At 52.2% G+C, this 14,880-nt stretch overlaps 2 protein-coding genes across 2 annotated transcripts; both read left to right on the forward strand.

Moving 5' to 3' along the window:
* The first annotated feature begins 3,437 nt into the window (after window positions 1-3,437).
* On the forward strand, window positions 3,438-4,719 carry LOC120672443 (germin-like protein 1-1). The gene is made up of 2 exons (XM_039952840.1): window positions 3,438-3,854; window positions 3,941-4,719. Exons 1-2 carry the CDS (start codon window positions 3,734-3,736, stop codon window positions 4,474-4,476), a joined length of 657 nt encoding a protein of 218 aa, XP_039808774.1. The 5' UTR covers window positions 3,438-3,733; the 3' UTR covers window positions 4,477-4,719.
* A 1,225-nt stretch (window positions 4,720-5,944) lies between these two features.
* Window positions 5,945-9,477, forward strand: LOC120674604 (translation initiation factor IF-2-like). The gene is made up of 2 exons (XM_039955760.1): window positions 5,945-6,698; window positions 9,461-9,477. Exons 1-2 carry the CDS (start codon window positions 5,945-5,947, stop codon window positions 9,475-9,477), a joined length of 771 nt encoding a protein of 256 aa, XP_039811694.1.
* The last annotated feature ends 5,403 nt before the right edge of the window (window positions 9,478-14,880 follow it).

A 14,880-nucleotide genomic window follows, 5' to 3' on the forward strand; every position in this document is an offset into this window, starting at 1 on the left:
ACTCGAAAAGCCGAGAGGATCCAAACCTCCGACGCCAGATCAGGAGAGCCACAGAGGGCAACAAATCCGACCAGGAGGAACCCCACGAGCTCGTCGCCGGCATCGGATCGAACGCAGGCGAGGTAGAGGAAGAGCTGGGGGACTTTATTCCACTGTGGCGCCGCCGCCCTCACCTTGCAGCCGCCGTCGGGAAACGATACCCTACCTTTAGAGGGACCTAATCTACAACGCCGGTAGGAGAGCCACCGTTCCCCCACACCTCCGATGGCCCGAAGGCCGCCGGAGGCGGAGGGGAGCGGCGACCTCGCCGGCGAGAGCACGAGCCTCCCCCTTTTCGCCTCTTTTATCGCCTGTCTCTACTGTAGCGAAAGGAGGGGTTTCGAGAGAGAGAGCTAGTTCAACATTACTCTTCGATCTTGCGCCGTCAGAATTAATTATAGAGTTGGTATCTCCAAGTTCGTTATTAACGCCAAAAGGCATGCAATTTCGATAATACCTGTCTGCGCCCTTCGAACGTTAATCTAAACGTGTTCGCAAAGTCGATCCTTTTGTCAGTGTTGGGCATTCCAACTAAGCAAAACCTAAAAGGAGGATCAGGATACGCGCATGCGTCAGACGATAATTTTTCCTACGTAATCCCGCGCTAACTAACTGTACCTCGGTTCTGAACAACCCCCAGCGACAAGGGGAAAGGACACAACGGGGCAGGTCGCTGAGCCGAGCGCGCGGCCACCCGCCCGCGCGTCAGCAGGGCAGGTGCCTGACGGGCCGACGGCGACGGCCGAACTGATTACTCCTCGCTCCTAAGTTGCCGCTGGATCTAAATTAGGGTGGTTTGGATGCATGTGAAGCTAATGCTTCAAAGTGCTAAAGTTTAGCACTATTAATCTAAACGAAACTGCTAATAGATTGTACTAAACTTTACCCAAAACTTAAAATTTTTAGCAAAGATATAAATGTTGTCACATAATTTGGTCATATTGTGGTATAGTTTACCACTGCTAATGATCGATTAGTTAGTCTTAATAAATCATTCTTGTGAATTAACCCCAGCTTATGCAATCAGTTTATAGGTACCTTATGTTTGATTCTTCTAATTGGCATCAAACATATGATATGATCCGGATTAAAAATTAGTCACCCACTTAACAACGGTCTCTTGTTCTGTTCAGGCCGGCCGGCCACCGTCTGATCCGGACGCAGCGTGGTTGGCGGCGGCGCAGCCGGCGACTGAATTTATGAGGCACACTTGGTACTGGCAAATGGCTGACAGTACATGAGACGCTGGATCTGTTCTTTTTTTCTCTCTCCATCTCTAGTGGGGAAAACAATTTTTTTTTTTGAAAAGTAGCGGGGAAAACAATTTCAGTTGAATGAAGTCTGAACATGCTGCTGCAACGGCTCAGCAGCATATTCCTTGGGCATATACGTTCAACTTGCAATGAAGGAACTAGCGCATTTCATTAGTACTATTTTTACTTCTTTAGGATGGTAACAGCATTTTATTACCGCCGGCCGGTCGCGGGTCAGCTTCATAAGAACAGCAGCGGCAGTTCCCCACTTCCCCCGGCCGGTGCACGGTCAGTTTACTTCAGATTGCGGAAAGATTGCATGTGCGGATCAGCCTGGAACCGAGCGGAAACCACCATGTTCTTCTTCTCCCTTCTTCGGTGACGGTAGCAGATGAACGAAAAGGGGAAACAAACAACCATAATTCTTCTCCTTTTTACCTGACGGTACCAAAGGAATGAAAAACTAGACCTGGTCGAGTCATTGCTCTGATCAGCCAGAGAGGAAAAAAAACGGAGGAAAGAAACCTTCGGGAGCGGCCATTGACCGGCTGCTGCTGCTGCTGCTGCTTCCATCCCCATCGCTTTCGATCCCATCTTTAAATCTTTTGATGCAAAGAGTATGGATCGGGACAGGAGAGGCGACAGCTAGCTTCTGGGACAACAGGGATAAATGTACTCGTAGTCGCTATCCTCCTCTTTGTTTAGTCAACAAGCAAACCCGATTATACGCCTGAGAAAAACCCCAACTTGGTCAGTTTAGGCCGTGTTTAGATGTTTTGCAAAAAAAATTTGCGATGAAATTTTATTAATTTGAAGTACTAAATGAAGTCTATTTACAATTTTTTTGCACAGATGGGTTGCAAATCATGGATTAAGTAGGCCCATTAGATTCGTCTCACGATTTACAGCCCATCCATGTAAAAAATTTTGTAAATAGATTTCATTTAGTACTCCATGCATGTGTCGAAACATTCGATTTGATGTTTTTTTGCGTTTACGTGGTTTATGGGGTGTGAACTAAACATGGCCTTAGTCTTTACTGTCTAGTACTACCACCACACAAGGAAGCTCGTCTCGTCAGAGAACAGATCAGAAAAATTAGTAGGACAAAACATCCAGTGTAGTGGCAAATAAATGAAATAAAGTTTATCAATTAGAGTAGATGTGCTCCCACTGCTTATCCGGTTGTTACCAAACTAAACTCCAGATAGAGATCTAAACTCGATTAGTTTGATCTCCAATAATAGCACTGCTACCACTAGTGTAATATAAGAGCATTTCCAATAGATTACTTAATCCTCTCTCCAATACAAAAAAAATCAATATTTTAGTGATGGAGGTGCTCCAGCAGATTATCAATCTAATCTCCATTACTTATAATTTTTTAGTAATCACCAAAATACACCTTTCTCTCCTCTAAATAAAGGGATTTTCCTCTACACTATTCTTGATGATTGCATTTTGGTAGCCTGCTGCAGCAACTATTACTTAAAATATAAAAGTAGTTATTAGTTATGAAGAGATAATATATTTTGGATATATGATATAAGTAATGTGTTGGAGATGCTCTAACGCGAATATAAAACAATCTCCATCCAGAGAGGAAGAAAGAAAAGACAAAAAGAACTGTACGACTACCATCTACCATGTGCTTGGAGACAACCGCGTCGCGTGTGCGATTCATCGCTCGTCGTGCTTCCTGGTGCGCGGGGGCATGTGTGTGAGCCCCGCACAATTAGGGCGCTGTCCCCCCACGGTTTGGGAATCAAAGTCGCCTCCGTTTCTGATTAACCGTGACGGACGGTTGATCCAAGATTCCAAGGACCGAGAGGCAGCATGGCTGTGGATGATGGCATCGATCCGCAAGTGCGTGCGACGCGACGACGGAACGGAGCGGAAAGTGCGTCGCCGAGGCCCCGCCCCCGCCGGCCGGATCGCCGGAGGCGGTGGCCCATGCCCCGTCCCGTCCGCCGCTGTCGCTGCAGTTCATCCACGTACGTACGCCGAGCGGCGACGCGCGCAGAAAATTCAAAGCCGCGCCGTGCCGACGACGACGACGACTGCGTCGTCCTCCGAGCCCGGCGGCCGCGGCCCCAATCATCGGGCATGTGTGGCAGTTCGCCTATCCCTCCCCGACGCGACGCACCCACCTGCCCCTGGCCACCTTTAACAGCCGGGAAGCCGCGCTCGCTTGCTTTTGTCCTTGCGAGCTCGTTCCTGCCCCCGTCGTCGCCTTCCTTCCTCTCCCCCGGCTAACCTGCCCGTCCTCCGTGCGCGTCCGTCTCCACAGCTCCCGTGTCTTGGCGGCCGGTTAGGGTCGGCCTATAAGTACGGGATCCGGCTCTGCCCGTTTCCATCACTACCCCATCTGCCACCTGCTGATAGCAATCTCTGCTGGTAGCTAGCATCGTCCAGTGCCGAGTTACGACGATCAACCGGCCATGGCGAGGATCCACCTCTACGTCGCCGCGGCCTGCGCCGTCGTGCTCGCGCTCGCCGCCCCGACCCTCGCCGGCGACCCCGACTTGCTCCAGGACGTCTGCGTCGCGGACCTCGCGTCCCGTAAGTCAACGATGACTCTGATCCCTCCCAAGATTTTTGTGACTGAGCTTGCCGCAGCTGGCTGATTGATCCATTTGGGCGCGTAGCGATCAAGATCAATGGGTTCCCGTGCAAGGCGAATGTGACGGCGGACGACTTCTTCTTCACGGGGCTGAGGAACCCCGGCAACACCAACAACCCGGCGGGCTCCGTGGTGACGGCGGCCAACGTGGAGAAGTTCCCCGGCGTCAACACCCTGGGCGTCTCCATCGCGCGCATCGACTACGCCCCGGGCGGCCAGAACCCGCCGCACACGCACCCGCGCGCCACCGAGATCATCTTCGTCCTCGAGGGCACGCTCGAGGTCGGCTTCATCACCACCGCCAACAAGCTCTTCACCAAGATCGTCAACAAGGGGGACGTCTTCGTCTTCCCCAGGGGGCTCGTCCACTTCCAGCAGAACAGGGGGCACGGCCCCGCCGCCGTCGTCGCCGCCTTCAACAGCCAGCTCCAGGGCACGCAGGCCATCGCCATGACGCTCTTCGGCGCCACGCCGCCGGTGTCCTCCGACATCCTGGCCAAGGCCTTCCGGATTGACAACGGGGAGGTCGACGCCATCAAGGCCAAGTTCGCGCCCAAGTAGAAGCCTTCCACGACTGTCTGCACCCGTTGATTTCTGAATAAATCGCGCATGCTCTGTGCAGGATATCTATAGTGAGTGCTAGTGATTGCAACGACGTGCAGTTCAATTAGTTCATCTTTCGTTTGTATTCCTAGCTAGTTGGTGTGTGGCACAAATAAGATCAGCAGTTTCATGGTTTCTGTTATAGTAAATTGGTTTTTCAACCAAAGTATGATCACAAATAGTGCTTAATTTGCTTGCCAATTCATCGAGTAATTAGCAACAGTAACACGTGCACACCTTTGGCTCTGGTTGTTCCACGGTCGTACCTCGCTGTTCATGTTCTCACACTAGTACAAAACATAGATACGATAACACACTCTTGCAACGCAATCATCAATATGATATAAAAGAAATTTACAGGAACACAAAGCTATGTGTTACAAATGAAAGTTGTAACACATAGCGTTTGTTTTGAAAAATATGTTACTAACAACTGCTATAAAAATATGTTACTAACAACTGCTATAGTAACACAAAATTAATGTTACAACCACGATGTTACAGAATAGTAGTATGTTGTAACACTTGACTGGAACATATAAAATATATCACAAATGCATATACGATAGTAAAACAAACATAATATTACAATAAAAAAAGTTACAGAGATCTTAAACAATGCCATGTTTGCACTGCCAGCAATGGTGACATTCTTGAACATATTTTAAGGGTTAGCATTTCGAGATTTTTGGATTGGTGCTTACAATTAACATGTGGGTCTGTAGAAATTGCTCTGGCAACGCTTGTTGGCCAGCGACGGAGACAAGAGAGATGACAAGGGAGCAGAGGCAGCAAGTGGATTACCGTAGACAGACATCGGAAGAACCCAGGTTCCCGGAGTTATCTTGTAATTTGATCAAAATGTATCACGAAATTGTGCTAATTTGAGTTAATTTGATCCAAACATGTATCTACGAAATTTGTTGGGTCACCGATTGAAGAAAGGGTGTCATAAGAAAAAAAAAGTGGGATTACAAAGTTTAATTGCCAAAAAATTACAGGCCCGTTTGGAATACAAAAAAAATTAGGAATCCAGAATCAGGAAGCTGCATGGCTTCTAAATAAGTCAGATTATACTGAGGATTCTAGTAGCAAGATTTTTGGATTCTAAAATTCTCAGAATCCGAGCTGGGCTGCCTCCACGGTTCCACCAGCTGTAGGATGGCGCAGTTAGGCCAACTTCAACAGCGGTAGTCAAAATACGACATGCATATCTTCGTTTGCATTGTACACAGTAGAACCAAAGCTCACGCATTTTTCTTCGTCTCCAACAGTTAAAGCAAATCGGACTGCGCAGTCGCCTCCTCCGCCCATCCCACCCGAGCCCGCCGGCGGCGCCCCCTCCCCAAGCTCCTGCCGCTCCTCCCTCCCGGGCAGATCAAGGGCGGGGCACAGCGGCTCCTTTGTCCCGGCCGCTCAAGGGGCCATGGAGGTCCGGCCGCTCGAGGTCGATGGAGGTCCGGCGGCTCGAGGTCGGTGGAGGTTTGGCGGCCGGAGCTCGAGGTCCGGCCCGCGCGTTGCCGCTCCGCAGCCTCCTCGCCCGCCGTGCAGGCGCAGCAGCAGCCGCCCTCCTCCCCCGGTGTCTCCTCCTACGGTGCCTCCTCCTCCCCGCTCGCGCACGCGGGGCCTCCGCGGCGCGTTCCTCCCCTCCTCTGTTCCCTCCGCCCGCGAGCCCCGCCGCCCCAGGAGCTCGCCGGCCCTGGAGAGCCCCGCCGCCCCAGAAGCTCGCGGTCGCGACCACCGGCCCTGGAGCAGGGGCCCTGCCCCCGGCGGCGGGCCTCGCGTCGGTGGATGTGGCCCACGCGGCGGCGGCGCAGCGGTGGAGCAGAGCATGGGAAGGCGAGCAAGCGCAGCGGCGGCGTCGACAGCGGCCCGCGTGGCTGGGGCAGGCTTGGGTGCGGCAGGCTCCGGCCTCCCTCGCCGGCCGGTGCTGCCCTGCGCCCGGAGCTCTCTCCTCCCCCGGCCGACCTCCTTCTCCCTCCCCTGCGCGCGCGGCGGCCGCGGCCTCTGCTTCGTCCGCACGCGCCGGCAAGAGCACGACGGTCCATGGCGCCGGCGGCGGCCCTCCTCCCTCCCTTCCCCCACCGTGTCGACCCTCCTCCTTCCAGCTCCGGCGCTCGCTCCCGCCTCCGTGCTCCGCCTCCGGCACTCGCTGCTCGCAGCACGGATTTGCCTCCGAGGTGAGAGGGAATCTATTTTTAGCTCACCTCTCTCCTCGCCATGGAAATTGCCTCCGGCGTTGCCGCTTCTGTTGGACGACGAATCAAGCAGGGCACAGTGGCGGTGTTGGACTCAGTCTTACATTTTCGCCCATAGAAAATCAGGAGATTTACACTAATCTACCTTCATCTCTCTCCCGTCCTCGCCGCCGCTAGAACCCACACGCGACTCCAACTGCCGCCCCGATCTCCATCCCCGCCTCGAGACACCCAGGCAGCTCATCGATGGCCGTCGCTGCCCGTCCCCCTCCCCGGCTGCGGGCACTAAGGGGCGCCCAACCCCATCCCTGACCGCGGCCGCGCCGGTGCTGCTTGTCCCCGGCCGTGGGCGTGCGGCCGTGCCGACGCCGCCCGTCCCCGCGATGCACTCCGCCAGGGCGCCGGCTGTCCCCGCCAAGGAGCACGGCAGGGCAGCGCCTGTCCTCGACCCTCCTGCTGCTCCTGCCGTCCTGGCGCAACCACACTGCCTCCACTATCTGCAAGGAACCACGTTACCTCCACTACCTGCAAGGTGTTTGTCTAAATGTCCAGCCCCTGACACAGTAAACTCCAATGTCCTGTTCCATGCGGAAAACTTAGCAATTCTGCTGCTGAACTTTAGCGTTTTGCCTCATCACAAAAGCATAATTCTGATAAATGGTTGCACTTAGGGAGATTGTCCTCAAATTTATATATCTACCATCTATATTGGTTTCTCCATTCAAACACACATGAGGCTGAGATAAATAATTTCATCAAGTGGCATTGGTATTACCTTACTATGTCCAAATAAGCAACTCATCATGGCTTTACTCTCATATATTTGTTTTATCATTTTAAGCAAGACCATAATTGCTCTTTAAATAAGATTTCGATGCAAAATTTGAGATAGTCCTGCCACTCTCAATTGTACTATTTCCCTCATTGTATTGCATATGAATTAAATTGACATAGCGATTCTTAGTAAACCTTTTCAGATAATAAAATATATACGGAGAATTTATTCTTAGTTGAAGCAGCCATAGTATATGATGATTTATTGACCTAAAAAATGCTTGTTTGATCTGATATAAAAAAATCATTTTCTATGGATTTGAATAGCGATTCTTAGTTAAAGCAGCATTATATGATGATTATATTAACTTAAAAATGCTTGTTTGATCTGATATAGAAAAAATCATTTTCTAGGGATTTGAATAGAAGGCCATGCTGGTAAACATTTCATCGACAATTATAGAGTAGCAAACTGAAATTGTGCTTGGTGCCACAGTTTTCACTATCTAGGATATGAGAGGTTGAAACCAAGATTAACAACTCAGGAACTATGCAACCGCATTACCCAGGTATGAACATGTATGGATGAAGTAACACCGAGATTCCATGTTCTTATTTTTTTAGTATCCCCCCTTTACTGTTTGGTTTATTAATAAAGCCTCATACTAAGCCTTACCCATCTGTTTGTATGGTGCAGCTGTTTGTTCTTATGTAGTTTGGTTTCCTTTATCAGTAGATGGAGCTGCATAGTTTCTGGCGATGATGAAAAAGCAAAATTGATGAACCTAGCAGAATTAAAGAAAACAAATACATGGACTAGGAGGCTAGGATGTCAGCAAGGATTGCAGAGGCGAGTCTTTGTGATCTTAGTCATGATCTGGTTGAAGGGATTTAGAAGACATACACTGACTTAACCTTTTTGTTTCAGCTTGAAAGAGAGATTTCTGAACCTTTTTTGTTTCATCGAGCGGTCCACGCGGTCTAGCGCCAGCTACGTCATCAACATGAAGCTGGTGTGCATGACCGTGCAGCAAAATTGTGGCTGGCAGGAAGTATTAGCTGGAACATAACAAAGTGGTGTAAACTCTATTTTTGGAACAGCGAAGATCCTTATTCTCACTCTATTTGGTTTCATATTTGGTAATACCATTATTTCCCATTGCAACACACGGGCTTGTTTGCTAGTAGTATATATTTTTTATGCCTTGCGGATCCAATTGATGGATTGATTTGAAAAGTTTTATGTTTGTCATAAGTCAAAAAACTATGTTTCAGCTTTCTTGTTTCATTGAAGTTATCCAGTTCATGCTTATCATATCCACATAGAATTGAACATGCAGCTTGTTTACTTCAGTTCACTTTTAACTCCTGATCATATATCATTGTTTAATTCAGATTTGATGCACAAACAAGGAATTCATGTGAAGGTAGAAGAACAAAAAAAAAAGGTAGGTAAGAAGGATGTTTTCCATTCATTGTAGTAATATTTTACGTTATATTATTTCATATCTCATTTGAGATGATAAAGATCAGCAAGGAGTGCCAGGAGTTACTACAATCATAACACAAGCCACAAGCGTTCAAAGCATATGCAATCTCCAATTAAGATGGACAAACATAATAGTAATCTAACTTCACGATCTTAACATAAGTAATGCTCGTTTGTTGCTTAGTAAGTATGTCAATTGAAGTGGGTTGGGTCCAAGGCTGCTGTCAGGTCTAGTCCAAAATTTATAGTTGGTGGGGTCATCAAAAAAATTTAGAAAGTGTGTATCAATCATCCTATTGCAAAAGATGAACTATCAGTAAGGCCCATGACCGGGTACAACATCACTGGTGATGTCCATACCAAAATAGTACAAATTGCTTGGCCTTTGAATTATGTTTGTTACAGCTATATTTATATTTTTTTTGTGTAGCATACATGGATAGTACAATATTTAATGTTACAACTTACTTTCTCTATGCAGGTTTGAATTACCAATGATTGAATTCTTATATTGATGCGTACACGAATGGATACAGAAGCAACGAATTTCAAGAATACTAGATTTCGGATGGATACAGAAGCAAGGAATTTCAAGAATACTAGATATTTATATTTACATTTTGCTTTCCAGTAGTGCAGATTTGTACTGCTCACCACTATGTATATTTGCTCTTTATATAGACTATCATGTGATGTGAACAAGTACTACAAGTGGAACTTTCCTACAATCAATGCAAGGTCCTATATTTTTTTGAAATATTTGGTTGGTGCAATATGTTATGTTTACACTGAAATTCATGTCAACAATATATTCCACATGCTGGTGGGAAATATATATTTATTTTAAATTCTTAATGGTTAACATATGTGTTACAGACCATATGTTCCTTTGTTCCAAATTATATGCTCTACCGCAAGGTGAAAGTGTTGCTAGAGCTAAAATAATGTGTTACAAGGACAATTATTGTAACACTTGATAAATGATCCAGTAGATGAGTAATTGTGTTACAAAGTAGTAACACTTTTTTGGATGTAAATTAACATATATCTTGTGTTCTAATAGATCAGACTGTAGTAACATTGAAAATAGGAACATTAACAAGATGTGTTACTAGAAGACGTATGTCGGTACCCCAGAACTGGGGTACCCCCTCTTGCTGTGTCTGGGCAAGAGCCTTAGTAGTCATCTTTGACTACAACTAGACAGCCGGACCCCTGCGGTCCGAAGTCCTGTCCTCCCGACAATGGTCCGGTCCCGTTCCACGGCCGGGGAAGGTCTGAGGAAAGACAGGCGCTCAAGCGCAAGCAGCCAGGGCTCCGGACCCCCCGAGGAGTCCGGACCCCCGCGGGGTCCCGGACCCCTCATAGGGTCCCGGACCCCCAGCATAGCAATCGGACCCCCCCTCCAAGGGAAGGTTTCGACGTCCCGCCTCAGGATGGTCCGGGGCCGACACGTGTATGAGGCCCTTGGTCTCCGTATTAAGGTCCACCTACCTTCGCATTCATTGCGGTAGGTGGACGTCCGCATTGATATAGCAGAAGCCGAGGCGTTTGACTAGCCTGGGGACACTATTGATCGCGTATTACCAAGGTAGTGGGGGCACTGGCGCCGCCCACGCCGCGTCTACCAGGCTGTCGTAACAGATGGATACGACGGCTCGGCTTCGCCCTTTATGACGCTGCATAATAGCCTCAGCAGGTCACGCCGCAAGTTACGCTACTCCAACGGGCACCTAGCTGACGGGACAAGAGAAGACCCCCCTGTGTCAGAGAGTAGCAGTACGCTTTTCAGAGGAAAGATTCGCTATCACTAAGCCACAGTCACGTTGGGCCCACCTGTCGGGGCATCAACGTTCTATGTATCCGCTCCCCCTTGATCTATAAAAGGAGGGAGCGCCCCTAGAAAACCTCAGGCTGCGCAAGAACTAAGGCCAGCAGAGGATAGGTTGATACACACCACCAAGAACAATACATCTCCCAGTGGACGTAGGGTATTACGCTCCGGCGGCCCGAACCACTCTAAATCGCGTGTTCTTGAGTCCTTGTCTCAGCGTGGATTCAGCCCCATCGCCTAGTACTTCCCCGAGTACTCCCTCACAGGGAATAGGCGGGTGCGCTCCGCCACCCGGCTGTGGGTACCCTTAGAAACCCCGCGACATTTTGGCGCCGTCCGTGGGGAAGACAGGCGTTGGCTGGATCTTCGGGCTTCTGGGCCGTGTTCATCCTCTGCAACGACGAGCGAGGAGATGAAGGAAGGCAGGGCCACACTCACTCCACCTGTCTTGGCACCGGCGCAGCAACGCCCTCGGTGCGGCGGCGCACGGCAGCGACGCCTGCTGTGCGTCGCCACTGCGACACCTCGGAGCCGGCGTAGCGGCGCACAGCGGAGGCGCCGCTGGGCGCAGCTGCCCCTACGTCGACTCAAGGTTTTCTCTCAAGCAACGGCCACACCTCCTCTGCGGTGGCATGGTGTCGGCTCAAGGCTTCCTCTCAACATGGAGCCTGGAGCCGACGGCCATCCCGGAGGAAGTGGACCGTGTCGTCCTGCCGTCTCCAGCGCCGGAGATCCACCTCAGCGTTGCTCGGCGCTACTGCAGACAGGACCCCGCCTCCTCGTGCGGGGGCCCCTGGCGCTAGCACCAAGGACAAGCCGGTGAACGACCGCACTTCTCCACGCGTCGCGCCGGTCCATCTGCTGCGCAAGCGCTCTGGTTTCCATCGGCAACGGCGACGGCAGGGGGAGGGGGCCTCTTCCATTCAAAGCCAAAGAATTAGTCCCATGCCATGTAAGCATGTGACAGCTCTTAGGCAAAAAGGGGTCCCCCGAGCTCCCGAGGTGATGCTGGATGATGCGGTTCAGGCACGTCCAGGGCGCCTTCACCTCCGAAGAACACGCTGTATAGCATGCAGCCGTAGGTTACTCCTAAGAAAAGACTAAGAGAATTCCTCCTTTGTAATAGCGTGGCGTCTACGTGTGTGTCCAGAGCGGTCAAGGTCCGACCTAGTAAACCCGACCTCTGGCCCTATCACACAAACGGGCAAAAACGGTCCGGAGCGGTGGAGGTCCGACCTCGTAATCCCGACCTCCGATGTATACCGTAACAACCACAATAATAAAGGAGATTCTCTTTCTCAGTTTTACCTAGGCTCCACCCTGATTAAATCTATTCGCCTTGGTTTAACTATTCTTTCCTCTTGACCGGAGTTTCCCTTGTTGCTAACAATCCAAGTTAAGTTGCTGGCTTGTGGTCAGGTGAAGACACCCCTTCTAGCTGGAAGGCAGTCCGGACCCCTAAGGACCTGCTCTGGAGAAGTGGTATTTGTATCCTGGGGTAGAGAAGCTCCGCGTGGCTTAGCCTGGTAATGTACCCTAAGTTTACGTACTTCACTACCCTGTTACAAGAACTCTAGTATCCAGGACTGCTGTCTTTAGAGGTCCCGGGCTCTCTTCTAGTATAAGGCTTGGTTTCTTTGCACCTTACTATGAGGTCCGGTAACATGCTTCATCGGATTGTCAGCAACGGTCGCTCCAAGTCCACTCCGGTGGCCCGCTCCGGCGGAGACCGCTCGCCACGGTCGCTCCAAGTCCACTCCGGTGGCCCGCTCCGGCGGAGACCGCTCGCCACGGTCGCTCCAAGTCCACTCCGGTGGCCCGCTCCGGCGGAGACCGCTCGCCACGGTCGCTCCAAGTCCACTCCGGTGGCCCGCTCCGGCGGAGACCGCTCGCCACGGTCGCTCCATGTCCACTCCGGTGGCCCGCTCCGGCGGAGACCGCTCGCCACGGTCGCTCCAAGTCCACTCCGGTGGCCCGCTCCGGCGGAGACCGCTCGCCACGGTCGCTCCAAGTCCACTCCGGTGGCCCGCTCCGGCGGAGACCGCTCGCCACGGTCGCTCCAAGTCCACTCCGGTGGCCCGCTCCGGCGGAGACCGCTCGCCACGGTCGCTCCAAGTCCACTCCGGTGGCCCGCTCCGGCGGAGACCGCTCGCCACGGTCGACAAAAGCCGGGTCCGGGAAGTGGTGCTTGCTCCCTGAGCGATCCGAAGTCAGTGTAGCCGCTTAGCTTGGTTCCGTACCCTAAGCCTACACCTTCGTCGCCTCATGGAGAGCGCTCTAGTACCTAAACCTGGCAACAGGCATACCGGCCTCAGGGGTCCGGGATGCCCGCACTCTCCAAGAGCACACCAACGCAATCAAGTTGCGTAGGAACACATCACGGTGGTGGCCCCACCCGCGGGTTCGTACCTCTCCCGAGGTGGGCCCGGGGGCCACTGTCGGTACCCCAGAACTGGGGTACCCCCTCTTGCTGTGTCTGGGCAAGAGCCTTAGTAGTCATCTTTGACTACAACTAGACAGCCGGACCCCTGCGGTCCGAAGTCCTGTCCTCCCGACAATGGTCCGGTCCCGTTCCACGGCCGGGGAAGGTCCGGGGAAAGACAGGCGCTCAAGCGCAAGCAGCCAGGGCTCCGGACCCCCCGAGGAGTCCGGACCCCCGCGGGGTCCCGGACCCCTCATAGGGTCCCGGACCCCCAGCATAGCAATCGGACCCCCCCTCCAAGGGAAGGTTTCGACGTCCCGCCTCAGGATGGTCCGGGGCCGACACGTGTATGAGGCCCTTGGTCTCCGTATTAAGGTCCACCTACCTTCGCATTCATTGCGGTAGGTGGACGTCCGCATTGATATAGCAGAAGCCGAGGCGTTTGACTAGCCTGGGGACACTATTGATCGCGTATTACCAAGGTAGTGGGGGCACTGGCGCCGCCCACGCCGCGTCTGCCAGGCTGCCGTAACAGATGGATACGACGGCTCGGCTCGCCCTTTATGACGCTGCATAATAGCCTCAGCAGGTCACGCCGCAAGTTACGCTACTCCAACGGGCACCTAGCTGACGGGACAAGAGAAGACCCCCCTGTGTCAGAGAGTAGCAGTACGCTTTTCAGAGGAAAGATTCGCTATCACTAAGCCACAGTCACGTTGGGCCCACCTGTCGGGGCATCAACGTTCTATGTATCCGCTCCCCCTTGATCTATAAAAGGAGGGAGCGCCCCTAGAAAACCTCAGGCTGCGCAAGAACTAAGGCCAGCAGAGGATAGGTTGATACACACCACCAAGAACAATACATCTCCCAGTGGACGTAGGGTATTACGCTCCGGCGGCCCGAACCACTCTAAATCGCGTGTTCTTGAGTCCTTGTCTCAGCGTGGATTCAGCCCCATCGCCTAGTACTTCCCCGAGTACTCCCTCACAGGGAATAGGCGGGTGCGCTCCGCCACCCGGCTGTGGGTACCCTTAGAAACCCGCGACAACGTAGTAACACCTTTATGGGAAATTTGTATGCAGCACACTCTCAAAGAGTGGTTTTGTATGGAGCACATCACGAAAGCTGATTTTGTCTTCAACACATTGTGAAAGTGCGATTTTGTCTCCAACACACCACGCCGAGTATAATAATCATTTTTAGCTGAGCCAAAGTGTAAAAGACCATTTTGCCCATGAACTCACTTGTCATCTTCTTCCTTCGTCCTTCCTTCGTCCTCCGACAGGCCACCGCTGCCTCTCGTTGCGCCTACTCCTGCGCACCGACCGCCGCATGGCCTCTGGCCGCGGGCCTAGGCCCCGCCTCCCCGCCGGCCTCTACCCGCCGCTTCGCGATCCGGGACCCCGACTGCAAGCTCAGAAACGGCGCCGCGTCGTCGGAGCCGGAGCCGGAGGCGCCCGCCGCCGAGCCGCTGCCGTCGCTCCCGAAGTTACCGGACATCGGCGAGGCGGCGATAGGGGTGGAGGCGGAGGCACGGGAGCGGGCCCTCCCCGTCCCCTTCACGCTCCCGCCGGCCCCGGGCCCGGAGCCAGAGGACCCGCCGTCCCGAGCAGCGGGGGTCGCTGGGCTGGCGGCGGCGCCCGCG

This window comes from Panicum virgatum, chromosome 5N (genome assembly GCF_016808335.1).
Source record: "Panicum virgatum strain AP13 chromosome 5N, P.virgatum_v5, whole genome shotgun sequence".
NCBI lineage: Eukaryota > Viridiplantae > Streptophyta > Magnoliopsida > Poales > Poaceae > Panicum > Panicum virgatum.